Genomic DNA, 26845 nt, shown 5'->3' on the forward strand with positions numbered 1-26845 from the left:
TAAAGTGGAAAACCTGTGTGCATACCACCACGAGGAAGGTTTAGTTTGTTGGAACTGACTTCTCAGGAAACTACCTGATAGGGTCACTGAACAAGGTTTAAGGCAGTGCAACACCAGGCTGTGCCTGTTTCATACACGACTCTGTGCTCTGTCAGCGTTGCAGTTATTTTTAGTGTAAGAAGGTTTCAAGTACACCTTTGAGGTCCTGGTAGACATACTGGGGAATGGAAAAATTGGCTGCTGAAACTGCTGTGTGTGCTCACAGAGTGGGATTTCAGCAGTAGGATGTGTTGCTGTGGCTGCATGGGGAGAATTCTGTTGTGGCAAGTCTGTGTGTGTGGTTGGCTACTCACAAGCCTGCAGATGCTGCTTGTCTTTATGTTGGGATACTTGTGAAAACGGGTGAATTCCTCTCTGTCAAATACCTGACTTTCTAAAATGTTCAACCGCATCTCTCTGCAGCTGGAAACTTAGGTCTGAATCCCCTTTGCTTCCTGCTAGCATGAGAGCTTAAAGCTGCTGTTTTGGTGTATTTCATACACTTTCCCCATTACTTACTGAAATGCAGGTAGTGCGTAAATGCTGCTAGTTCATGTCCTCTGCTGATTTCAGGACCTAACATGAGGAGGGAAATTTTCGTGTTCTTCAAATGGGGCTTTGCTATGGATGTGTGGCCATGGCCATGTGAACGTTGGGAACTTTCTGCTTTGGGGAGGAGTGATTCTCTTTTCCTTCCCAGAGTCAGGACAGCCTCTGCTTAAATGCAGCATGACGGGCACAGAACAAACTTGCTGCTGTCCCTTGCTTCTGGACTGCTTTGGTAAATATACCCTTGAATTGTGTGCTAAGCTGCTTCCCAGTGTGTGCTTCTGAGCAAGGAAAGAGGAGCTGGGACTTGGAGGTGGGAGCCAGCCTTGTGTTTGAGCAGCAAGCCTTGCAGGCCGGGAGCGAGATGACTCTGAGCATTCTTTTTCGTATTTTGCCCAGATTAGCGTTTGGCTTAATTCAGTGCCCGTTCCCATAGTGACTCCATAGTAACTGGTCAGGAGCTCTGAGGTTTATTCAGACGTTTCCAGGCTGACTTTTTATGAAAGTTTTCTTTTCTTCTGAGCTAATGGTGTGGTTGTCTTTGACTCTGGGTGCTGGGGCTGCCAGCTTGGTCCCATGTGGTAAAATCCGGACTGGTGTGGCGCAGAGCTACACGAGCTGCACGTTTTTAATATGTCCTGGGCAAGCAGGCCCTTGGGGGGAGTGGAGTGGCCTGCTGCTCTTCCTCATGGGGCTGTGCTGAGCCTTTGTTTTCCAAACAACAATACCAACATTGTTCTCCTGATTTGGGAATCACATTTGCAGAACTTCTCTTTCGGGTGTTCAGATTTCCAGATTAAGTTCAGGCATTCACGTTTCTGATGGTTGGAGTTTTATTAGTCTCACAATTTATTTGTGTGTGTGCACGTGTGAGATTGTTGTGCTTCTGATGGAAAATGATAAAACGATGGTAACAGTGCTGCTTGGTTAAAATAATAACAAAAAGCCTTCTTACTCTTAAGCCCATGTGCTCTTTTCTGTCTGTGTTGTCTCCGTCTCTTCTCAGTGTCGTCTGTCCTTGGTGTGGATGTTCCAGTTGTTCCACCCTGATGTTCTGCCTTAATTTTGCAGGAAAACTCCCTCTGTCGTGTGCTCTGCTGGTCTGGGGATGCTCCAGCATCGAGGTTCTCTGGTGGCCTCCCATGTTCCTGAAGGGCTTTCTTTCCCCTGAGCTTGCCTGCCCCCAAATGCTGGCATTGCTCCATGGGGACGTGCGTGACACTGAGGGGCGATGCTTTCATTTCAGGTACCCAAGGGCTCTGCTCCTGTCCCTTGGGAAGAATGTGGGGACCCGTTTGTGTTTTGGTTTTGAGGAACTTGTGGGAATGTATCAGGTGATCAAAGCTGCTGCCGCTGGGAGGGGAACTGTTCTCAAAGGGTTTTGCTCCAAGCATGTGGCAATTGGAGCTCATCCGTTCTGGATCATCTCCCCTCTGCTGGCCAGTACTAAATGGCTGCCACATATTTGGGAATTGGGCCCTCGGTGCACTGAGCTGCTGTCTGCACGGCAATGGGATAACGTCTCGGCTTTTCTTACACAACAGCCTTCTTGGAGCTAGGAAGCACCAGAGGTGAGCGCAGTGAATGCGACGTGCCAGGTATTTCGCACAGCCTGCTGCCAGTTCCGTGATGTGGGGATCTTTGAGACCCTTTTCCAGTGGCATCTGTTAGAGAAAGAAAGAAAAGAGAGAATGAGGGACAAAGCTGCTGTATTACAGGCACAATGAGCTCTGGATCAGAGTGGCATGGAGCTGGAAAGGTGATGTTTTCAGTTTTGCTGGCCAGAGGGGTTGTGACTCGGATGGCACGGGCAAACAATGAGGAAAGAGACAGTCCCTCTGGGAGTCAGTCTCTGACTTAACGAGCCAGCAGTTATTAAAAGATGAATACAGGAGAAGTGAACCGTGCTTTCTGGCTGGTAGTGCGGCTTTTTTTCTTCTTTTCTCCCTTTCTCTTGAAGATCAAAGGCCTAATTTTAGAACCGGCCCTGTTTATGGACTGTTCATCCACTCCGTTTACTCTCACTTTTCTTGTTTTGGAATAGTGGGAAATCCACAGAGCTGGTGGGATCTCCTGTGTGGAGCTCACCCCTGATGCACGGCAGGCAGAAGGAACAAAAAAAAGACCTCAGCCTTTCCAAGTGGAGCTTTCGTGTGATTTGTTTGCAGTTCTCTTCCCTTCCCTCAGCTCCTGCAGTCTTTCCTTGTGATCAGAGGCTGAGGAAATGTCACCTGTGGCTGCTCCTGATGTTCTTTGGATGATGTTTCAGCAGTCTGTATCCATATCAAACGGGCTGTGCCCGTGTCTTCAGGATAAATGTGAGGAATAGCTGAAGGCTGTGTCAGATCCAGCTCTGGTGAAAAGGAAGCAGCTCCTGCTCCTGCAGCAGGCACGGGGTGCTGCCAGCCCGAGGCACGTCTTGGACCCAGTGCCACAGTCTGCTCTCTGCACCGGCAGCCAGGTCAGTCCGTCCCCTCCCTGGGTTTTGCAACACGGAGGATCTGCCTAGGTCTGAAACTTTGCCTCCAGGAGGGGTGAAGGGAGAATCGTCTGCACAAAACCTTTCTCCGCTGGGAATTGCGCAAGAGGCGTTTCAGCCGGGGGCAGGGGTCCGCGTGTGCCTCCTCTCCTTTGCGCAGCCGAGGCTTAGCTGAAGATAAGGGTGCACTGTGTGGAACTAGAGCGGAGTTAATTCGTGCAGAAGAGCACAAGTGGGAGTGCCGAGCAGAGGGAAGAAACCGAAAATCCTCTCCAACTTTCCCCATTCCCCGCAGCACTTTGCGCTGTGCTGGAGCCAGCTTTTCGGCCCCCGGGGGTAGGAAGCGGGGTGAAGCCGGGCAGGCTGCGTGGCAACTCCATGGCAAAGTGGTAACAATTCCCAAGGGGAGCAGGAACAACATCGATTTTTCTCCCCTTCAGCTTGGCAGCCCTCCAGGTGCCTGCTTTTGGCACAATGGAGCGTGGAGCTGGGGAGGGAGGGACTTTGGGGTGATGTCGGGGGAGATACAAAGAGACAGGAGTTTAATCATTGAACCGCTCACACTGGATGGATTTATTTCTGGACTCAATTTCCCAGGAACGCCACTGGCTCGCCCTGAGGGAAATGCCTCAGCTGAAGTTTCTCTAGCTCCAGCTTCGTGGATAAAGACGTATCGCTCTGGAGTTACCCCGCAGCAGCTGGCACTACCGACACATCCATCAGCCTCAAGAAAATGTTTGCCGTCCACTTGCTAGCTTTCCATTTTACAAAGCTAAAAGAGGATCAGATAAAAAAGGTATGTAAGAGGGAGCAGTAGCTGAGATTCCTGTTTTCAGGGTCTCTGTGGGGTCTGAAGTCTGTAATGCCAACTAGGCAGCGCTTTATCTACTAAAGCCATGGAGCCAAATGGGGTAAGACAGATTTGGAGCACAAACCATCTGATGACTGTGGAAATAGGTCTTGGTTAGTGCTTTTCCCTGCTCAGTTATACGTTCTTTTCCAGTAATGGAGCAAGTGCTCTATGGTAAGGACAAATGGGGTTTGAACTTTATTTGGTGTGGTGTCTGTGTCCAGAGGGCAGCGAGGAAGCTCGTGCTGAGTTGCTTTGTGAGTAGTGTGAAGGATGGGGTCTTTCAAAGGAGCAGGAACCTGATTCACTCCCATTGCAGCAGGAGTGGGAAGCTCCTGGGGACTTTGGGCCAGGTCTCCTGGGACTCAGCACACAGTTCCAACTCATGTAGGTGGAACTAAAGGGGGAAAAGCTGAAAATGGGGCTGCCTGCAGCGTGGCGGGGCGGCGATCCGAGGGCCCCGTGGGCAGTGCCACCTCTGCAGCAAAGCCAGCAGCACCCTGCTGTCCTCTCCATGCCCTTGGTTAAACGTGAGCTCTCTCATTTTTAGGGGGGCTTCTTCGCTAATTCTGCCTTGGAGAGGAGTGCCCCAGGAAGTGTCCTGGTGTCTCTAAGTGGGATGTCTCCGAATATCACAGCCCTTTTATCCCCATGGTTTAATACAGCTTGAAGGAGGCCCCAGTGCCCTTTCCTTGTGAGAAGGGCATCTTTGTGCGAGGTGCAGACTGGTCCCAGGGGAAGGCAAGGAAACTTTGCTTTTCAGAGGTCCTTTTAGGAAGCCCACAGCAGGGTTGGTTTCTCCCTAATTAGAGGGAATGCCTCCTCCTTCCTCACCTGCCCAGGCTTATTTGTCTCTGCTGTGAGAACAGTGCTTCTTAAAAGCAAGGCTACTTCAAAGCAAGGCCTGTCCTTGTGTGGTGGGGGCAGCAGTACAGCATGTTTTGGCGTTGCACAGCCAGGCCATTCCTGCCTTTGCAAGCCAGTGATTTGCCTGTGCCCTTGCTGTGGCTGTAAATCAGGGGGCTGTCAGGCTGGGCCTTATCTAGCTCCTTGGCTAGGGCTGTCTCCTTCTCCGGCTGGTGCTGATCAGGGTGGAGGACGCAGCTTTGGTGGGGGCAGAGAGTTCCCGTGGGGCAGCTGCAAGCACGGCCGCAGCCACTTTTATTACTCTTTAGTTTTCTTTCCTCGAGGGCTTATCTCACAAGCTTATCTGAGTCTGTGTGAGAGTGCGTGAGCGCTGCGTGTTTCCAGTCGGCGTGTTTTCCTCTGCTGGCGTGCCCAAGGAGGCAGTGCTGGTGCCTGGGCGGAGACGGCACCTCCTGCACCCTGGTGGGGCCTCACAGGTGCCCTGGAGAAAATCAAATGGTGGTGAAACTGGGGCTACAGAGAAATACCTAAATAGTGGTCTTTTGGCTGTATCTTAAGGCAGTTGCTGCTTCTTAGCAATCACATCTGGTAGTTGGATTTTCTCCCATGTGCTTGGGGTCAGGTAGGTGCCCACATTATTGTCAGGGTCCCGGCACGCTCAGATGGGTCACTGCTCACCATCCATTCAAAATGGGGCTGTGAATGAGTAACTAGGTAATTAGTTCAGGCATCATTAACGCAGGTGGCCGGTCAGTTAGAGATGAGGCCAATTTATCCCCAACCCGCCTTCCCCATTTAAACAGTGTTATTTCTTAAACCCCAGCTTGTTGCTGGTGGGACCTGGTTTGTGTGTGATCTCCCAGTCCTCCCTACAGATATGGGATCGATGAAACCCTGCCCTCCCCTGCCCGCTGCCTCTGGCCCTGAGCCTCATGTCAGAGGATATGCAGAGCTGGGGTGAGAAATGGGCTTTGAGCTCCAGCCTGGCGTGCCAACCGAGTGCACGGGCTGGGGAGCGAGGCAGCAGCTGAATGGATATTTTCAGGTCGTAGCCGACACGCTGGGGCACTGACGGCGTGGTCTGGACCTGGCTCAGAGAGGTCAAATTCTCACCAGCTTGAGAGACTTTGCAGTTTTAGCTCATTAAACAAACAGGAGGAAAAAATGGTGTAAGAACAGCCTGTCGGGGTCTAGAGAGTCTTGTGGGCTCATGTAGGGCAGGAAGTTACTGATCCATCAAGATGTTTTGTGTTTTTTTTTTTTTTTTTTGACAGTAATTCAAAAATTAATCACTTTCTAAACTAAGTTTTTGTAAGAGTAAATCACAGAATCACAGAATTTCTAGGTTGGAAGAGACCTCAAGATCATCGAGTCCAACCTCTGACCTAACACTAACAGTCCCCACTAATGTTGTGGTGATACTCCAGAGCTTGCTTTCACTGCTGTTTATGGGAATTTAGATCTGCTGAGTTTACAAGTGCAATGAATACAAGATGAGAGGTGCAGTTTGCATAGATGGTGTGTTCCCCTTCAGTCTGTTACACGTGTTAACGATTCTGGTGTCTCCTCACGGTGTGTTTAGCCTCGTGTCCGTCAGACGGGTGGGAATGAACAAATTAACCACGTGGGGATATTTCTGGAGCTGGAATGCAGGATTTTCAGATCCTTTATGCCAACCTACACCCCTGATGGTTAGAAAACCAGCCCAAGTGGTTAGGAAGGTTCTGCAGTTCCCCCACTTGCAGGGAAGAGGGAAACCTCCCAGGCACATGCAGCATGAAGGCAGCGTCCCTCCCAGCTGTGCTGAGCACCGAGGGGCCTGCCTGCCTCCCTCGTGACACCTCGCACGTCTGCAGGTTGACAGGTACCTGTACCACATGCGTCTCTCCGACGACGTCCTGCTGGACGTGATGGCGCGCTTCCAGGCCGAGATGGTGAAGGGCCTGGGCAGAGACACCAATTCCACGGCAACGGTGAAAATGCTGCCGACCTTCGTGCGCTCCCTTCCCGACGGCTCAGGTGAGATCCCCCTGCTCGGTCCCAGCGGGGCTGGTTTGGGAAACCAAAGGCTTGCTGCTGGTGCTCGAGGAGCACACAACGAGAGCACAGGGCAGCCGGTGGGCCGAGTCACTGCCTGTCAGCAAGCAGAGGATGAGAGCCTCGGGGGGCTGGCAGGTGCCTTTTTGCCCACAGCAGGTGGATTTTGACCAAGTGCTGAGTGTTTGAGGGCTTAGATCTTAGAAAGCAACCTCGTACTGCAACTGTGGCCGTGCACAGTGCAGGCGTTGCTGCAGGAGCATGGCAAGGGCAGCCTCTACAGCTCAGTCCCTGCAGTGCAAGCAGCGCTGCTCCTGGGGGATTGCTCAGGTACAGGAGGGCAGGATGCTGCAGTGAAACCCCTCAAATCACAAGGTTGAGGCAACATCATGTTCTCAGAGCTGTGAGGATGCTCCTCTGGTCTTCTGACAGCAAATTCAGCAAATTCTGTGCTGTTGTCTTGTTCTGTTGCACCGAAAAGCGGTCCCTGCCTGCCCTTCCTTGCCTTCTGCACTACAAACCTGCTTCTACATGGAGCCTGCCAGCGAACAGCCTGCCCTGCTACTGCAGCTGGATCCTTATTTCCAGTTGTCCCAAGACTTAGAGAGGCAGACAGAAATTTAGAGTGTTTTTTCCAAGTGTAACCACGGCTCCGAATTTGTGTGGGCCCCTGTGTCTGGCCTGGGTCAGGACTCTGTGTGTAACAGCCGTTCACGCAGAAATCTGAAGAGAAACATTTGCTTTGTACTTCGTTTCCACAGGAATTTGTTCCTTCTGGAGGTAATTTGCTCACAGTTAAATGAGAAATAGCAGCTTTAATGGCAGAAAGAGAACATTTGGAAGGTAGTCCCTTGAAATGAGGGACGGGTAGAGAAATTACATACTCGGAAACTGCCCGGCTGGAACTGGGTGCCCTTCTTTCCAGCGCTGCCTTCCCCAAAGAAAAAGAAATATTAGCTTAACCCTCATTACCCCTGTGACCACCAGGTCCTGAGGTCTCCCCTGGCAGTGACCCCATCCGGGAGCTGCAGGGAGCCCTGAGGTGAGGGGACTTGGCAAGCTGCACGTGGTGTCATCGCTCTTACAACACGTCGTGCCCCTCAAGGCCAGCCTTGGACAACGCTCTCCTGTCCTCCCCTCCATACCAAGGCCGGGCAGCGGTGTCACGGCGGGCTATGACTTATTGACATACCGCCTATTTTAAGCACTGCATCGATTTTTGTCTATTTCTGCTCCCTTCCCGTGAGTTCCTTATCGGTTATTTCGTTTCCAGACAAAACTTCCAGCATGTCCAAACATCTCGAGCTTGGCTGGATTTTTCCCAATGAACTTTGAGATTTTTTCGCTGCCCCCGGTGTAACTACCTGAAATGACCTGCGTGGAGCACCATCCATTTTTAATCATTTAGGGATTAATGGTCTGACTAATATCACGGCTTACTGAGTAACCCAATTTGCCTCGTCACCTTTGCCATGTGTAGCCGTGGTGTTACAGGCAGAATTTCCTGCTTCCTTCCCTTTCAGGGTCAGATTTGATAAAATTGATAAAATTCAGTCAGGTGCTTGTACCATGGAGCAAAGATCATGCAGGGCTATGACATTCTGCTGCATTTTCCTTTGGGGAAGGGCCTTTTCGTGTAGTAGATAAGTGCTTTATTGTAGCAGTGAGGATCAGCTGTCCTTGGACCTCTCTTGCTGAGAAGCTCATCCCTCTTCAGCTTGAAAACACAAGCAGGGTGGGCAAAGCCAGACTGTGAAATAAAAATGAAATTAGCTGCCACGTATCAAGCTGACAGGAGGGACTCGATACCCTTGCCTGGGTTCTGGACGGAGCGTGGCCAGGTCTCAGCCTCCCTGGTGGTGCTCCCAGGCCCAAGGACCTGCCATGGTGGGGCAGGAGAGCCTGAGGCCCTCACCGTGGCATCTGGGCCGCGTTCGGTGGCCGTCACCACTGAGGGCTGCCCGCTGGTGTTGCAGAGAAGGGCGACTTCCTCGCTGTTGACCTGGGCGGCTCCCAGTTCCGTGCCCTCGAGGTGAAGGTGTTCAACGACGGGAAGCAGAGCAGCCAGCTGGAGAGCAAGTTTTACCCCACCCCGAAGGAGGTCATACAGGGCAGCGGGACCGAGGTAGGCCATGCAGGGGCTGCTGTGGGGGTGCCGTGCTCGAGCCAGGGTCTGCTGGTCGAAGCCTGACCCCGTCCTCTCCTTTCTCCTGCAGCTCTTCAATTACGTTGCTGACTGTCTGTTAGACTTCATGGAGTCCAAAAACCTGCAGCATAAGAAGCTACCTCTTGGCTTTACGTTCTCTTTTCCGTGCAAACAGACCAAACTGGAAGAGGTAAGGTGCAAAAAGGAGTATTATCGGCAGAAGCCAGGGTTGCTATTGCATGGGAGTGCTACCTTGGGGCCTTTTTGTGGGCTCAGCTTTCCACAGTGCTCTGAAGGTGAGGTGGATGGCCATTGCCATTCAGCTACAGCTGACTACCATTCAAGGACTCATTCCTTGTCTTGAGGCAACGGGATCTTTCAACTAAAACTATTATTTGGCTTAATCCGTGCCTGATTCCATAGGAACCATACGTGCTTGTGTGAAGGCTGCTGGACACTAAATCACACACTTTTGTGTCCTAAATTGTGATTTTTTTAAATCCCTCTCATTCAGCACTTTCTACAGTTGGTGCTAATTAGGAAAGACCTGTAGCCAAGCTGTTGGAAAGGCCACATGGGGGATTGAAGGGCTGGCTGCAAATATTTTGTAGCCTCTTATTCCAACTTCTCTATTATTACTAGGAAGCTGTGCCTTGGGTGCCAGCCCTGCCAGTGCTTTGTGCTTAATGCTGTCAGTGTGCAATGAACATCAGTGAAGCCAAGCATGCTTTAAACAAAGCACAGGGAGATGCATTTATGGGATTAGGACTTTATTACTGTAGCGTTTAGTTGTGCTGGTACTGACAGGCACCCACCTGAGGGTGAGATCTTCTGCTGTGACTTATTTTGGCCCAGATATTTATGAGATAGTGGGCTTCTTCACAGACTTTGTGGTGGGTGTGCATGCTGAGGCTGGAGCTTTGGGGTCACTGATCTTTTACTTTCCAGGGGGCTCTCCTTGCCTGGACGAAACACTTCAAGGTCCGAGGAGTGCAGGGCACCGATGTAGTCAGCTCGCTGCGCAAGGCCCTCCAGAAGCACAAGGCAAGTTTTATACCTCAGTCTGAGTGGCTGACCTGTGCTTGGTGTAAGGGGGTTGTTCTGGGTTGTTTTGTAAGGCTTTCCTCAAGGTCTGTGGTGTCCCATGTGGCTGTACAGCTAGTGGATCTGGCGGTGGGCCTCTTGAGGGCAATTTTCTGCTGCCCCATCTCTGAGGGGAGTTCTCCCTCAGAGCTGAAGCCACGGAAGGGAAACATGAAAAAAATGTGTATCTTGACATCTTTGCAGTAAAAAGGAAGCTCTTGGGTTTTCCTACCTGGTAAAAATTGATTCTTGATTTCCATTCACTTCGTTATCTGTGTCAGTTTTGCTGTGGTTGGCAGAAATGATGGACCTGAGACTTCCTGGGTAAAGTCCAGCTCCCTGCTTGTCTTGGCATCTGTGCTACAGGAATTGTTGATAACTTTGATCAGGCTTTATCGAGTTACCTCAGGGTGGAAAAAAAAACCTGCACATCTCTGATGGAAAGGCTTTTTACTTGCGTGTGATGTGGGTGCACGGCCTTATATTGAATATTCACCTTTATATATTTTCTATATATTATGTATTTTCTGTCAAATTTTCTGGGATCAATTTGTCAATCCCCCAGTTTCTTGGGGTCTCCTCGTGGGGTGGGACATTATCCTAGCGTAAGCAAGCTACCAGAATCCAGCCTCTGAGGACAGATACACTAGTGCCAGTTTATCACAAGATTCAAACCGATATGAATTGCTTTCTGGTAAAGAAGGATGAATCGGGTAAAAAGTCCCGCAGCCATAGACACTGTCTGGCCAAGAATAACTTGAGAATTCGGAGTTATTTTCTACTTTCTAGTGTTGTGGGGATAGTGTTATTAGGGGAAGTAGCATGTCTTCAAACTGAAGAGCTTTCCTGAACCAGGCCTTCAAAGTACTAGTGAAGTACAAAGGCTTTGTAGGGTTTTTTCCCTATTAACCCCTCATCCTCATGCTATTAGGACATCAACGTTGATGTTCTGGCAATGGTCAATGACACCGTAGGAACCATGATGACTTGTGGCTATGATGACCCACATTGTGAAGTTGGACTCATAATTGGTAAGTTTTCCTCTTCACTAAGCATCTTTTTTTCCTCATTTGTTTAATCCGAACAAATCTTGAGCAGAAGGGAGTGTGCCAGCACAGGAAAGAACAGGAAGAAAATGAGGAAAAAAACAAATGGTAAGGTTGTCAAGCCTGGCTGCCTTCTGTAAAGCAGCTGTTTTTATGCTGATCACATTGCCATCAAAGGCCACAGTCCCCATTTTGTCTGGGTTCAGTTGTGACCAGCATAATAAACTTCTCTGCTGACTGTGTAGGAAACTACTGTCCGTCTGTCCGGAGAGAGCTGAATTCCTCTCACGTCTGATAGGATCAGCTGTGTTTTCCACAACCCTTCCACTTTACACATAGTGGTGGCTTTTTAAAGGCACGTAGAGATACATTTGAGATAGGGGAAAAAATAATTGAACAAGTCAAGCCTTAGATTAATTTCTTGTACTTTCACTCACTGTTAAATGATTATTTAACGAACACAGGTGGCTTGATATTAGCATCCTTACCACAAGGTTGTATATGTTCTTTCAAAGACGATATATTGATTTATTCCCAAACATGGGGGCTTAAAACATAAAGGGAACCTGAGGCAAATGGGTAATTTATCCACACTGGCTCTAATGTGCATAGGTACTGGCACCAACGCGTGCTACATGGAGGAAATGAGGCACATCGATTTGGTGGAAGGTGATGAAGGCAGGATGTGCATTAACACAGAGTGGGGTGCCTTTGGAGATGATGGTGCTTTGGATGACCTCCGCACGGAGTTCGATCGGGAGCTCGATCTGGGATCTCTCAATCCTGGAAAACAATTGTAAGTGATTTCTTAAAAAGTGATTACTTAAAAAGTACGTATTTAAAGTCCGCTTCATCAAAACTGCTTCTACTGGCTGAGCTGCTTGCAGGTTTTTGACTAGTCTTTTTAATCACTCACTTTTCTGGAGAGGCTCAAGTTGGGTTCCAGGACCTCAGGAAGGTATCTTAGGTTCCAAACCCATTTTGTAGATGCTTAATGATTGACCTGCATAAGAACACACTTGAACTTGCTGTTGCTCTGGAGAGCTGGTGGACACCTATAATCCCTCTTGCTTCTCATTCCAGGTTTGAGAAGATGATCAGTAGCCTGTATTTGGGGGAACTTGTAAGACTCATTCTTCTAAAAATGACAAAGGAAGGTCTGCTCTTCAATGGGAAGGTGTCAACAGCTCTGCTTACTAAGGACAAGATCGAAATGAAGCATGTGTGTGCAATGGAAAAGTAAGAGCCTATGACATGCCCTTTGAGAGGGGCTGTTAATATTTCACACTCACAGCAATGATACCTAACATTTCTTCATAATCAGGGAGCACTGGGAATCGATCCTGAGCTGTCCAGCTTGGTTTTGCTTTTGCCTAGGAGAAAAGTTGATCCTTCTGTATGCAGAAGTGATGGAAGGTGAAGTTTTAGCAAAATACCCCAGCATTTTTGCAGTTTTCAACTTTTGTGATGTCCCAATCCTGGTGCTGCAGAGAGGTAGTGCATGCTGTAGGTCACCTAATGGGTGACCGCATGGAAAGCTGACAGATTCTGGTGTTTTAGAGGGGAATCTTGGTCCACGCTGTGGACCAGTAATTTCTCTTGTGCTGAGTAAAGGTGTACCTCTATTGCTGTGCTCTCTAAATATTTCATCCTCTTCTGTACTTGGTCAGCCAATTTGTATGTCTTGCAGAAAACTGACCTCCAGGGAGCAGCCTCTTAATGCTTTTGGGTAGAGCATGGGACAGGTGCTCCTGGTTTATGGGAACCAATTATGACCGTGCCTGATGGGTTCTGCCCTGGCCTTCTCTCATTTGTTTGAGCCCACTTGCAGATATTAACTTAAGTGCTGCCTTCATACCCTTGCATTAGGTGATGCTTTCCTTTGTTTTGGGGTAGATACAAGGAAGGTCTGAGCAACACAAAGGAGATCCTTACGGAGCTGAACCTGTTTCCCTCTGAAGAGGACTGCATTGCTGTCCAGCACGTCTGCACCATCGTTTCCTTCCGCTCGGCCAACCTCTGTGCTGCTGCCCTAGCAGCCATACTGACCCGCCTGAGGGAGAACAAAAAGGTGCCAAGGCTGCGAACCACTGTCGGGATCGACGGGGGACTCTATAAAACTCACCCCCAGTACGTATCTAAAGAGGGTTTGGGAATTGCTGGCCACGTGTTGATGTTGCAAAGATTTTCCACCTCTGTCTGTGTGGCTTTTGGAGAGCTGCTCGTTGTGCTGCGGGGTTGGGATGAGGTCTGGTGGGATGTGGAGGGTCAGACTGACCTTGCTGTTGCAAAGCTGGGTTTGCTTCAGAGCTTTAGAGCTTGGGGTGGGATGGGAACAACATGACACACAATGCTGCTGTCTGGGTGGGAGAATTGGTTCCTTGGGTGACTCCTGAGCATCCAGGGCACTTGCTGTTTATTGTTTCCTTTTTTTTTTTTTTTTTTTTTTTCCCTCTTTGTTTTTTAACCTATGCTTCCATTTCTTACATGTCCTAATTTCTGTCCTTCTCTGGCTGTGCTTCAGTACTCGTGGTGTTGGATGTGTATTAGAAGTGTAGATGAAGTAAGCCACGTGTGAAATGAGTCTAAAGAAGCTCTTTGTTCCCGCAGATACCCCAAACGTCTGCACAAGGTGGTGAGAAGGCTGGTCCCCAACTGTGATGTTCGGTTCCTCCTGTCTCAGAGTGGCAGTGCTAAGGGAGCTGCGATGGTTACGGCAGTGGCGTACAGGCTGGCCGCTCAGCGCAAGCAAATCGACGCCGTTCTCGCACCGTTCCTGCTGTCCCTGGACACCCTCAGAGAGGTAAAGAACAAAATGAGGGCCGAGCTGGAATATGGGCTCAAGAGAGAGACGCAAGCCAGTGCCACAGTGAAGATGTTGCCCACCTATGTCTGTGGGATGCCAGATGGAACTGGTAAGTTTATTTCCTGGACACCTGGCGGTGCACGAAAGCTGCCTGTCTGTTTTCGGGGGAGAACATGCCAATTATTCTGGAAAATGCCAGGGGGGATTTCTGTTGGCAAATCAATGCTTCCTGCAGCATTTTCTGGCTGGCTCTTTAGCCTCTAGCCTAAGGAAGTGAGAGCATAAATGCCACAGGGGGCAGTGTGCTGTCCTGTGTTCCTGCAGATGTGTGGCAGAGTATGGCATCCTGACTGGCAAACGTGCTGCAAGAAGCATCAAAATGAAATATTTCTCTTGCAGAGAGTGGGAAGTTCCTTGCCCTGGATCTTGGTGGGACAAATTTCAGAGTTCTGCTGGTCAAAATTAGAAGCGGGAGGAGGAGATCCGTGCAGATGTACAACAAGATCTTTGCCATTCCTTTGGAGATCATGCAAGGGACAGGGGAGGAGGTAACTTCTAATGAACACCTAATTGATCTAGTCAAGACCCAATTAATAGGAGAATATGTGAGATTTTCATGCTTTTTTTTGTTCTTCCAGCTCTTTGACCATATAGTCCAGTGCATAGCAGACTTCCTGGAGTATATGGGGATTAAAGGTGCCCGGCTGCCTCTGGGCTTCACCTTTTCCTTCCCATGCAGGCAAGCCAGCATTGACAAGGTAAGGACTGCAACAACAAATGGGTCAAATGATATCATTTTGGGGGAGGATGGCTTGTTAGTTTGGAAATTGTGGGTAAAAACTCCTAAATGTTTCCCCCAGGTAGGGACTTTACAAGGGAAAGTGTGTGTAGAACTTCCACCTAATGTGTGTGAAAAGAGGTAGATGTCCCTTGCTTTTATTCCATAAAGAGGCAGTGCTAGCTTATGATGGCTGAATGACCACGCATTTTTAATAGCCCAGGAATCTCTTATGCTGCCTTCTGCCTTTAATGCCATGAGAGAACAGACTCCTCCTTGTACTACTTCAGCTAAAATCCCTGGGTGTTTTCTAACTCTGCTGCACAGCCCTGACTGTAGCTTCTGTACTGCATTAGCGGCTTCTTGGTGAATGTCAGGGAGCAGAACTGAGTTTGCTTGTTCAGAGCTTGGAAGGGTTGGACCTCTCTGGCTTGGATTTGTTAATCTAATGTCTATGGCTTTTTGACAGATCTCATCTCTTTGTCTTTCCAGCCATCTAATGTAAGAAAAGTAATTAGGGTTAAAAAAAAAATAAAAATCAAATTCAGGAAGAAATCATTCTTGATTATTCATTTCCTAAAGGGGAAAAAGAAGTTTTGCTGCCTATTTCTAGTCAAATATGTCAAATACACAGGGAAATGAGGGACGACTATTTTATCAAAAGTTTTTATGTCCTGGTGGTTTTCACAATAGTCTCTGAATCTAGAGACTAGTCTAGACAGCCTCTAATGTGACCTGGGATCTGTATGCTTAGTAATAAGATTTATCTGTTTGTGGGGAGACCACTCAATATCCTTTCCAAAACTACAGGAAAGCTGGGTGAGACCCAACTCTCAGGGCCCCATAATACGTCGCCCATTGTGTTTGGTCTATTACCGTTGCTAGACAGGGAAATAACATCATTAAAAAAAAAAAAAAAAAAAGGTGGTAGTGGTGGAGGAAAAAGGCTTATGCTTGGGGTGTATGGTCTTCTCTCTGTATTCATTTTCTGTTTTTTTCCTCTTCTGTTTCAGGGTACACTTGTGGGATGGACAAAAGGTTTTAAGGCAACAGACTGTGAAGGGGAAGATGTTGTCGATATGCTGAGGGAGGCTATCAGGAGAAGAAATGTGAGCTATTCTTCTCTGCTCTTTTTGGTGTGTTAACGCATGCTCCCTCTTCCTCCAGTACCCCACTAGTGATTGTGACTTGTGTTTTAGGAGTTTGACTTGGACATTGTAGCAGTGGTGAATGACACTGTCGGGACAATGATGACATGCGGATACGAGGATCCAAACTGTGAGATTGGCCTTATTGCAGGTACAGTGATGCTGCAGTCGCCACTGTAAGAAGAAAGCACGTGTGCAGGTGCTGGGCTTCACGCCCTGCTATAGAATTCGTAAAACAATGTCCCTTATTTGAGGTAGATATGTGGTATTACTAGTTGCTTGGGGTTCTTGGCAGATTTGTATGGTGTTCAACAGAGAATATAATAGCACCAGTAGCAGATACAATCAGAAGTGCAACAGATTCAGAATCTGATGGTGCCAGGTAAAAGAATAGGGGAACAGTAGATACAGCAGGAGTCTTTGTTTTAACAAATATGTTCATGTTCTAGCAAATAGGACCTGTGTAACTAGTTCGTAGGCTTTGGAGCAAGAATATTTCACTGAATTTAAAACTTACCTGAATTCTTTGTGGGCTTTTTAGATGATCCCCCATTTGGTCCCTCCAACTTGTCATGTAGAAATACATCTACGCATAGAAGATCTGAAACCCCAGTTAGAAAATAAACTCTGCTGGCTGGTTACATGCACCAGCCATCTCATTTTGGTTGCAGAAATGAGCTTTATATTGCCTCATGTAACCCGTGTTGCAAGTGATAAGGCCCTGTTCACCAAATCACCAAATCAGACTTGGTTTCTGCCTGACTGGCTGCTAGACAGGATTTGCTTTAGAAAGCAGGCTCGAATGCAAAAGATGATTTGTGGTGCAACCAGACTGGCAGCAATGATCTGCCAAAGGCTGCCAAAGCCATTTCTGACCTATGACAGAATCCTTTTTCCTCTGCACTTGGAATATGCTGTGCTGGACCCACTGGGAAAAATTTCTGTTGTGATTCCATAACAGCTTCACTCCTCTGGCTGAAGCCGTGGCATTTCTTTCCTCCTAGGAACCGGCAGCAACGTGTGCTACATGGAGGACATGAAAAACATAGAAATAGTGGAAGGGAACGAAGGAAAAATGTGCATTAATACAGAATGGGGAGGATTCGGTGACAATGGCTGCATTGACAACATCAGAACCAAATATGATAAACAAGTAGATGAAGGCTCACTGAATGCAGGGAAACAGAGGTAACAGATTTTTGATGGCTGAAAGATGGCTCTTACTCTGCAAGTTTTTATTGCTTTTTCAAGTTTATTACACTACTCAGCTGTGTATGTACCACTTGTGAAACATAGCTAACTTGCAACCCATTTAAAAGCATTTTTTCTTCTTTTATAACACAACAGGTATGAAAAAATGACCAGTGGAATGTACCTAGGTGAAATAGTGCGGCAAATTCTGATCGACTTAACCAAACAAGGGCTGCTGTTCAGAGGACAGATTTCAGAATCACTCAGGAAAAGAGGCATATTTGAAACGAAATTCCTGTCACAGATTGAAAGGTAAAATTAATTAATTCACATGTTTTAAGTCCTCAAGGTCTTCTGGAACATCCAGAAAATAATCTTCTCCAAAAATGTGGAGGCTCTTCCTTGAAGAAGTCATTTATAGCTTCCTTCTTTGTCCCCCCCTCAACCCCGAATGAATTATCATTTCATTTCCAGTGTTGTATTGGATGTCTTAGCTATCAAAAATTATTGCACTTGGAGTCATTCCTGTAGAACTTAAGATAGTATTAAAAAAAAAAAAAGTCAGCAATATATAAATATCCCATGAATATGTGCTTACCTAAATACCTGTACATGATCGAACCAGTCTTCCAGGCTGTTTGGAACCCTTCCCACTATTGAAAAACTTTGAAGGTAATGTCTCAGCCTTCAGATCAAAAGAATAAGGTCAGGTGGCTGATCTGGCACAGCTTCCTCCTGACTTTGGGAGTTAGGTGAATAGCTACTGTTTGTGCCTTCTGGAAATACAGTCTAACATAGCAAAGAGCATGTGAGGAGCAAAATTTTGATCTGAATTCAGGCTGGAATTTGCTTTAAAACAAATGAAGGGTGTGAGCTGGAGTCCCACTTCCTGTGAATCACCTCAGAATCCCATCGGTAAGGCTTGTAAAGGTTCCTGCCTGCCAGAGCTTCCCGTAACGCCCCGGTGCTGCCTGTGTTTGCCTTTACGCAGCGACCGGCTCGCCCTCCTCCAAGTGCGTCGAATTCTGCAGCAGCTCGGCCTGGACAGCACGTGTGAGGACAGCATCATTGTGAAAGAAGTGTGTGGGGCTGTTTCCAGGAGAGCTGCCCAACTCTGTGGGGCGGGACTGGCAGCTATTGTAGAGAAGAAGAGAGAAAACCGAGGTGTGGAGCACTTGCAAATTACTGTTGGAGTAGACGGGACCTTGTACAAGCTCCATCCGCAGTGAGTACCTTGGTACCCACCCCTTCCCTTTGCTGTTAGCTCATTTCCAGCGTGAACATGTAGCGGGCTGCACCAGCCTTCTTCTGAGGCAATCAAAAAGGTGAGAGGATAAAGATCTAATACGTTTTCCTGCATCCTTTGCCTAGGCAAAGGACTGAAAATTGTGAAGAAAAGCCCTGTTATCACTGGAAGGCTCTTGTTCTCTGGTGTACTGAGCATTTCTACATTTCTATATTTATTATTCATATTCTTACATTTCTAATATTTATTTCTCAGTGTTTCAAGGGATTTCTGCGATGTCTAGGTGTCTCAGAAGGAAAGCTATGTTGAGTAGTTAGAGCTGGGTCAATATTTTGTGAGCAAGGCCTTGAAACAGATGCTTTAACTGGGAGATGACTCCTCTGTGGTCTGTGAAGGCAAGAGGCCTGTCTGGCATCTTGCTGAACAAAATTAAAGTGGAGATACGGCAATTAAAATCTGATAGAGTGCAGAAACTTGTCTCTTTTTTGTATAGGAGGAAAAGCAAGTGGAAAGGGATGCTATGGAGAATCAGTGGAAGATGTTGGTTGAGGTTATTGTTCCTTGCTAATGTATGAGTACAACAGTCTCAGACTGGAAAGGGACTTCTAAAATGTTCTTTTTTCTCCTTTCCTTTCAGTTTTTCTAGGGTCCTGCAGGAAACAGTGAGGGAACTGGCACCTCAGTGTGATGTGACGTTCATGCTCTCTGAAGATGGGAGCGGGAAGGGAGCTGCCCTCATTACTGCTGTGGCAAAAAGATTGCATAATATCGGACGGAAGTAAAAATGAGAAATGAAGTCGTTTCAGCACTGCCAGGCGCGTGCACTAGAGATTTGCTGAGCGGTGATTGAAGATAACTTTGCCAGACACCAGTACCCAGGTACCTGATTTTCAGGGAGCAGTTGGTTTTTGACCAGCCAGGATTGTGGATTTTTGTCCCTGGGACACCACCTGGACCAGGTGTTTCTGCTCCCCACCATTATGTCTCGGCACACTGCAATCTACTCGGTTCTGTACTTCCTGAAGTGGGATAATAATATAATGCATATGGAAGAGTCAGACAAACAGAAAAACCCAAACCAAACCATGCAACCAAAAACCCAAACATGTCTTTTTACAATGGCTTAGTTAAGATACTGTACCACAAGAGAATTTATTATCAAGTTCTTAAGATTCGTGTGTTTTTTAGTTTTGACTTGGCCTGTCTCACGGAACACTGATACCTGGTGTTGCACATATCTAGTGGACATGTTTGTTCAAACACATCACAGATCTTACAATAAATCTGCAGGTAAAATAAGTTAATGGGCTTTGATCAGTGACGCTTTCCCCTCACACCCAGCTGCATCGGTATTGTAATACTTCCTTGAGTGCAGGAGGCATGTTGAATAGATGAATGTAATGAAAAAGAAATATGATTCTACAGAATATCAGTTTGTGTCAAAATATAACAGTGCACTTGAATGCACATAAACATAACCAGTGCTGGATGGACTCTGATTGTGGCTATTCTTTTGATTCTGGGGGAAAAAGAGGGTGTAGAAGCAGCTACAGGGTCTGCTATGTGCACATTAGAGCTACCTTGAAAGTAACAAATTTGTTTATCTTTGGGCCATCAAAATAGTTTTGTAGAAAGGAAAAAAAAATCACCTGAATTTCTGAAATTCTCCTCTTTGTTTTCCCTCAGCTATCTACTTGCCCATTTGAGGGAGGATAGTTTCCATGAAGTGGGAGTTTATCCTTGACTTTCATTTTCTGTTGCCTGTTGTTCTGCCTGTCTGTAGTTCGTTGTAAATAAATCTGTGGTGCTGTGAGCCTTTACTTCTCTGTCTAGTGCCTCTTCTGAGTTGTGGGAAGAACCTGCAGGCAAGTGGGAGCTTTAAATCTGCGTCTGACAATATTCAGCAGCATTTTTGTTATTACAAAGGTGGCTTGTGGGTAGGGCCTGTCAAATTGAAGCCAAATATCCCTCTTTCTCTACACTGGTAAAGCACTTTTTTATTTGGCTATAGCACATCCAAAGGCCTGCAAACACCAGGAAAAACCCCCATGCTCTTATATCACCAGATGCCCTTCCACTAATTTACCCATCTCAGAGTAAACTGAAGCAATACAGTACAGAGAAGCAGCAGATCTGGAGTATTGCAGTATCTCCTTTAATCCTCTCTCCTTGGCTATTTACTTCTGCTCAGGCTGGCAGCAGAAAGTGGGGCCAAGAAATGTGTTTTAAGCCTTAGATAGGTCAAAAGTAACTATCGTGCGGGGGATAAGCAGCTGGATTTATGTAATAATCCAGAATAAGACCAACAGGTTTAAATTTAGCAGTGGCAAATGCAAAATTTGAAGATACAGACTTTTCCTGGTTTGTAGTTATTAAAAGCAATACGCCAACAGCTCTCTGAGTGTTGGAGCCACAGGATGGGTAAAAAATAGTAGCTGGGAGTCGTTTTTGTTTCTGAAGGAGTCCCTCATGATGCTGAGCTCCCTGTGCTGAGCAACGGAGAAGAGACAAGTTGTGAACTCACGTGTAATGTTTTCCTCCTCCTGCCATGCAGCTTAATATGTTCCTTTTTTGTTATATTTCAGAGTCCCCAGAGTCACGGAAACTGCTTGCTGTGTAGCTGAGGCAAAGTTATATCTAGCTGGGTACAGGAAAAAAAAAAATCAAGGGTTGGGGCTATGCAGAGTCTTGCAATAGTGGTTTTGCACTGGCTGTTTTTCCCCTGGGCACTCTGCGATCTTGTACTAGCTTTGTACTTCTGGGTCCTTTTGGGGGCATGGATTGTGCTAATCTGCAAAAGTACATCCGTGGGTGAAATATGTCCCTGTACAGCTGGAGAGAGGTGACATGGACTTGCCTCATGATGGACACGTGAGTATGATGCAGAGGATGTATTGCGCTTCTGTTCTAAAGGCGGCTCTGCACAACTGGAACGCGTATCAGTAACAACACGAGGTAAACCACTTGTGCAGATTCTTGCTTTAAATTTAGAAAGGAATTCCGTATTGCTTTGAATTTTCGTTTTAGTCTTTTTAGGGAAATGTTCACACAGTCAGTTTGCACCTCTGCTGCAGCTGTTCCCTTTCTGCAGTAGATTAACCCCACACAACAATAATATATATATATATATATATATATTATATATATATATATATATTTGCATCTGCATTTTTTTTCCAGTGAATCTGTGGGTGTTGTGGAATCTGATCACATGAACCTGAAACTCTGCTTGCAAAGTGCCCGGCACTTACAGCTCTTGTTGTAGTCCCTAAGGCCCAGCACACACACGCTCTTGCCTTTTCTGTAGGTTTGCTGCGAACCCAGGCAGCTGCCACACAGACCCGATAACACGTCTGCCGGGGAGGGAGATGGCATCCAGGCTGGGGAGGCTGCTGAGCAAGGATTTTTTTGGGCAGCCATGGAGGAGGGAAGGGCTGTGAGAGTTACGGGGGCTACAAACATCCCTTGTAGTTTCCCAGGGATCCTATAAACACACAGGCTTTCAGCTGACACTAAGACAAAATATTCTCCATCCGGGTAATGATGCAGCATTCATGTCCCTGATTATATTGATGTATGGAAACTCAAGGAGTGTTGCAAACTTGCAGTCTGTTTTGTATGGATATCAAGCCACTGAGCCAAAACCCTTCTATGCACGTTGTGTGTGGTGATTCGGTTGAAAGTCCTATTTTAAAATAAAAGTTAGAGGCCTTCTATTAAATACGACACAGTATTCTGAAAAACACATAGTACGCCTGATCACATAACATTGGTAGGTGGTTTAAAATAAAATGGGATTCTTCAAGTTTCATGTCTTAGATGTGCTTTTCTACTTTTTTTTTTTTTTTTTTTTTTTTTTTTTTTTTGGTACCTTCATGATATTTCACTTCTGTGGGTTTTCCCTCCTGTCAACGTGTTTGGTGCTTCTTAAAACTGATTTTTGTTTTGTTGCTTTTTGAAGACGTGAACATCTTTTTTCAGATCTGAGTCATACATTTGATTTGGAAAGTTTTAACTGGGTAGAGGTATAAAGGCTTTTGCTTTCTAGAAACTCCCAGTATGAGGTTGCAGTTACCCTTTCAACTGTGGGAAAAAGGTGATCCTAAATATATTGTTTTTCCTGCTAAAGAGGTGTTTCAGTGGCTATAGATTTGGACAGCGCTGGTGCTTGACTCATAATCCAGAGAAAAGCAGCAGCTCGTTGGTGACATCCACCCTTTGTCAGTGCAAAAGTAAATATAGGATCATGTGTAAATCTTTCAGAAATCCTGATTAGCATAATCTCCCTTGGGAAGTCAGTATTATATAGGATTAGCAGATCAGTGTAAAGAAGTTGGGGGCTGAAATGTAGGTAATACCAAAACGAAAGTATTGTTGTCATCTGTTTCTTTGCATTTGTAAAGTGAGCTGTCTTTTGTGTGGGGTCTCAGATACAATGTCAGTGTAGTGGTGCATGGAGAGGGAGGAGGGACTTGGGAGACTCAGTGTTGTCCAGCTTTCTAAACTCATAGTTTTTCTTGTAAGGACCTCTGCTGCCGTGGACCATCACTGAGGGCCCATCCCGAGCATTTCCCAGACTTGTCAAGTAGGTAGCTTGTCAACCAAAAACAAAACAACAACAAAAACCCATAACACAACATCATGAAAAAACAACCATCATCAGCAACAAAGCACACAAACACAACAAAACCAACAACAGAAAACGTCACAGAACTACTCCTATGCATGAGTGTGGATGGCCTGTCTGGGGAGGCAGGGAAGTCAGATGTCTACTTTGTCCCAGCACTGCATCCGCTCAGTGGATTTAAGGCAAGGTATAAAAGCACAGAAAGCTAAATTAATGTTTTCCTCTTGTTGATCCTATTGCATTGCAGGTGCACATTGAAAGTGCTGTGAAGTGGTGGTCACGTTTATCAGAGAAGAAAATGCCAAAATAACTTTGATCTTGTTGTGTGCTTTTTAATGTCTTCTGGATTTCAGCCCCTTCCCTACCCAGTCTTACATATCATCTGTGCCTCGTGTCTGAGGGCCCCACGTGGCCTTGGCACTTCTAGAGAGACAACAAACTGTGTGCCACAGAGAGAGAACAGAACAGTTAAGATACCTTGTAAATATGGGTTCCTCCAGAAAACTTTTGCCACTGGCACAAGGAATATGCTACAGGAAAATAGACAAAAGACTCCAGGCTGGAGGTCTCCTGTGAAGGAATTCAGACCCAAATGCTGGGGAGTCTCAGCAAGCTGGAGCTTGTTGGAAGGACTGGAAGGTCCTTTCACCCTTCATCTTTCCTGACTAGTTTTCAAAACAAGTACGGAATTCCTATTTTTATCTACAAAGCATTAAGTTAAACCCAAGTAATAAATAAAAATAAAGCTATAGGTTAAAAAAAAAAAAAAAAGCAGAGGGAGGAGATGGGCAGGGGAAAGACCGAAATGGTTTCACTGCCACTGTATCTTCTTTTCTTCTTTTTGTTGGGAAGGATAAAGACTTTGGAGAAGAAGGGAGAGATGTGTGAAGAGTATGGCACAGCAACAGCCAAAGCTTCCCCATAGATTTGTTATTGCAGATTGGAACATCTTAAAGTAAGTCACAGTAGTGGGGAGGAGGGGTAAGAGCAATGCAAGGTGTGATACGTTATAAGCAGTGAATTACAAGGATTGTTTAGGGCTATAAGTAAGTCAACTGGCTCAGTTTATTATCATTTCATGAGCAGGATAAAAAGGGAAGGGAGGCAGTGAGGTGGCTACTGTACTAGTGTCTGCTTCCTTCGGACTTGGCAGGACGACAGAGCTCCTCGCCTTGGGCGTTTCAAAAATGCCAGGGTTCAGCTCTGAAAACACCCGCGATGTTGATTCAATTTACTATTTTTGCGGTTCTTAATTTGCCTCTTGCTATTTGGAAATTCAGCTTGGCAAAGGTTTCTGTGCACCTGGGAAGGCCGCGGGAAGTCCCAGTTCCTATAAGGCAACCATATGGTGGTGCTGGGCCATCTGGTTAGCTGTAGGACTGGGGTTGCTCCCGTTGAGGCTGTATAGAGGGTTGTCCTCATTGCTGCAGTCTTTGGCCCCTCCTGGGAGTGAAAAAAGGCTCTACTCTGCTGCTGTGGAGAGTTGGAGAGCAGGGAGACATGGAGGGGATGAGTCCTGCAGGGCTGCGTTTAGCACAGGCGCTCCCTCAGCAGTGGGGGAAAGGCACCTTACGGGGGGAGCTGAAGTCCTGTGGCAGCAGCCACGTCTGGCTGTGGCTGCATGAAAACACAAATAAAGCATGGTTAGGACGACAAGAATGGTTATTGGGACATAAGCAGTTAACAGAGCAGATCAGCTGGTGATGGACAACTTTGTTGTAGCGGGGAGCTCTCTGCAGGAGGAGAAAATGGATGACGGAAGGGCAGGGAGTGAGAGTCTGTGAGGGTCTGAGCAGGTAAAGGAGGAAGATGCTTTCCTAGCAGGCGTGTCCTAAATACTTCAAAGTGGAAAGTTACAGATGCTGATTTGGGAGCTGCAGCTGATTCTGGAAACAAATGGGATAAATACTGGCATGAGAAAAAAAAAAAAAAAAGTTGAAATGCCCGAAGGGCACATCTGCTGCGGCCAGCGATTCTGCAGGAAATGCACTGAAACCAGAGAGAGACGAGGAAGGTGGAGATAAACACGGCCCCCAGTGAAGCCAAACGAAAGCCACGGGCCTGAGAAGCGCCTGCGATAGCATGCTGAAGATTTGGCTTTCTTTTTAGGCTCTCCAGTGAAGTAGCTGCGTTTAATGTGGGCCCGAGTCCGGCTGTGCTGAATGAATTTTAAAGGTGTTTTGTGTTCTGAGCTTGGAAGTTCTACTTTAGAGACTTTTCTGTTGCTTTCAAGTGTGTGTTTTCAGAGCAAGGGAGCAGCATTGTAGGTCTAAAGCCTAGTCTGTTAGTCTGAAATTTGAATAATTGCATGGTCATTAAATTTTGCACAAAAAGGAATTGACTCTAAAAGCAGCTGATATGTTATCATGATTAGTGCAATAGCAATGCCTTCTTTCATCACAATGAAGTTACATTGTTAGAGAGCATAATTGACATTTTTTTATTGAAAGATTAAGAAGAACTTGTTTACAGCTTGCAAACAAAGAGGTTTTAATTCAACAAACTGCAGCAGGAGTAAGCAATAAGTGGCATTTTCATCTGCTGGCTGGTTAGCGCTTTAGCTGCAGAATGCTGCGGATAGAGAAGTATGAAGGAATTTGCAGTTAAATATCTGCCCAATAAAGCGTGCACCACGCTGGCAAATGCCAGAAAGCTGACAGGGAGAAACCTTGAGTGCAAAGAAACAAAGAGCTCTAGTTAATATTAGCACCTTTTGGGAAGACACTGGTTTTTGGAGACCATCTTCATGACGCCTGTTGTGCAAAGGTCAAGGTATGGCATTTCTGAAGATGCTTTTTCCACGGAGCCATCGGGATAACACCTGTCAATTCAACTGGGTGCTAAAGTAGGTATCTGGGTTATTTTTATATCTCTGGGTTTATTGTTTCATGGTCTAATAGACTCAGGAGCTAAGTGGTACTGGCATTTCAAAGTGGCATGTTGTGATTGGAAGGGGATGCTGTGTAAGTATTTGGAAAGCAGATCCAAATGAAACACCACTGTCGCCCGGCTTCATAGGGACTTTTTGCTCTTTAAATATACCGGGGATCCTGTTTGTGCTGGTGGTTGTATCTTACTGTCCAGATTGCTCTCCAGATAAAGTCAAGGGTATGTGAAAAATTCAGTTTTATTTTTACACAAATTCCTCTTTTGCAGTTTGAAATTGACTTTGAAATTGAAATTGTCCCAGCTCCGATCAAAGTTTAAAGAATCTGAGTTGAGCCCTGTTGTTTTGAATAAGTAGTGCTTCAGAGAGGCAAAAATTCCCTGAGTACTCGGGGTGCTGACAAGGCACTGCGAGGAGGGTGCTTGTCCCACCACCCAGGAAACCATTTATTAAGCCACGTGTGGTGTCACTGCCATGCGGGGGGAAGGAAGGGGTTGTCCAGGCCTGTACTGAAAAGCCTGAGACCTCCTGATCTGTGAATGGCGTGCATCCCTGCAGATTGGTGCTGGAGGCCTGGATCAGTAGCATCTTATATTAGCATCTTATATTGAGGCAGGTGTTAGAGCAACTGAGGGGGATTTTCTGGGTCTCAAATGCTGCCTGGTAGCCACAGTGTTTTTCTCCTTTCCAAACATGAATTCCTCTGTCTGCAAAACCAAGATGTAACTTTATTCTGGGTGTTTTAGCTTCTTCTTTTACATTAAAAAAGAAAAGAAAAAGAAAAAGCTTCAAGAATGTCATGAACCCAGACTCTTGTTGCTATTAGGAACGGGTCAGAGGGATAGAGAAACCTATTTAATTAAAATAAGGACTTCCTGATACGTACATGAATTTTGAAATTTTTCTTCCCCATCTACCCTTTTTGTGCGTGTGAAAAATCTGAGAATGAAAATATCAGCCCAGAATCTCTTTGAGGTTTGTATTTGTGCTGGGATGGCCATGGGCTGGCTGCCAGACACCCACCCAGCTGCTCCCACCCCCATCCTCAGCAGGATAAAGGAGAAAA

At 46.5% G+C, this 26845-nt stretch overlaps 2 protein-coding genes across 2 annotated transcripts in view; both read left to right on the forward strand.

Annotated features, from left to right (window-relative positions):
* The first annotated feature begins 3701 nt into the window (after positions 1-3701).
* On the forward strand, positions 3702-20085 carry LOC116491530 (hexokinase HKDC1-like). The gene is made up of 18 exons (XM_032191594.1): positions 3702-3863; positions 6641-6803; positions 8798-8946; positions 9038-9157; positions 9916-10011; positions 10982-11081; positions 11709-11892; positions 12180-12335; positions 12993-13226; positions 13707-14011; positions 14302-14450; positions 14541-14660; positions 15694-15789; positions 15880-15979; positions 16833-17016; positions 17176-17331; positions 18011-18244; positions 18903-20085. Exons 1-18 carry the CDS (start codon positions 3801-3803, stop codon positions 19045-19047), a joined length of 2754 nt encoding a protein of 917 aa, XP_032047485.1. The 5' UTR covers positions 3702-3800; the 3' UTR covers positions 19048-20085.
* Positions 20086-25461: 5376 nt separating this feature from the next.
* LOC116491118 (hexokinase-1) overlaps positions 25462-26845 on the forward strand; it is a 40506-nt gene continuing 39122 nt past the window's right edge. The window contains exon 1 of the mRNA XM_032190848.1: positions 25462-25737. The gene's annotated coding sequence lies outside the window, so the exon portion shown is untranslated. The remainder of the gene's footprint in view (positions 25738-26845) is intronic.

This window comes from Aythya fuligula, chromosome 7 (genome assembly GCF_009819795.1).
Source record: "Aythya fuligula isolate bAytFul2 chromosome 7, bAytFul2.pri, whole genome shotgun sequence".
Taxonomy (NCBI): domain Eukaryota; kingdom Metazoa; phylum Chordata; class Aves; order Anseriformes; family Anatidae; genus Aythya; species Aythya fuligula.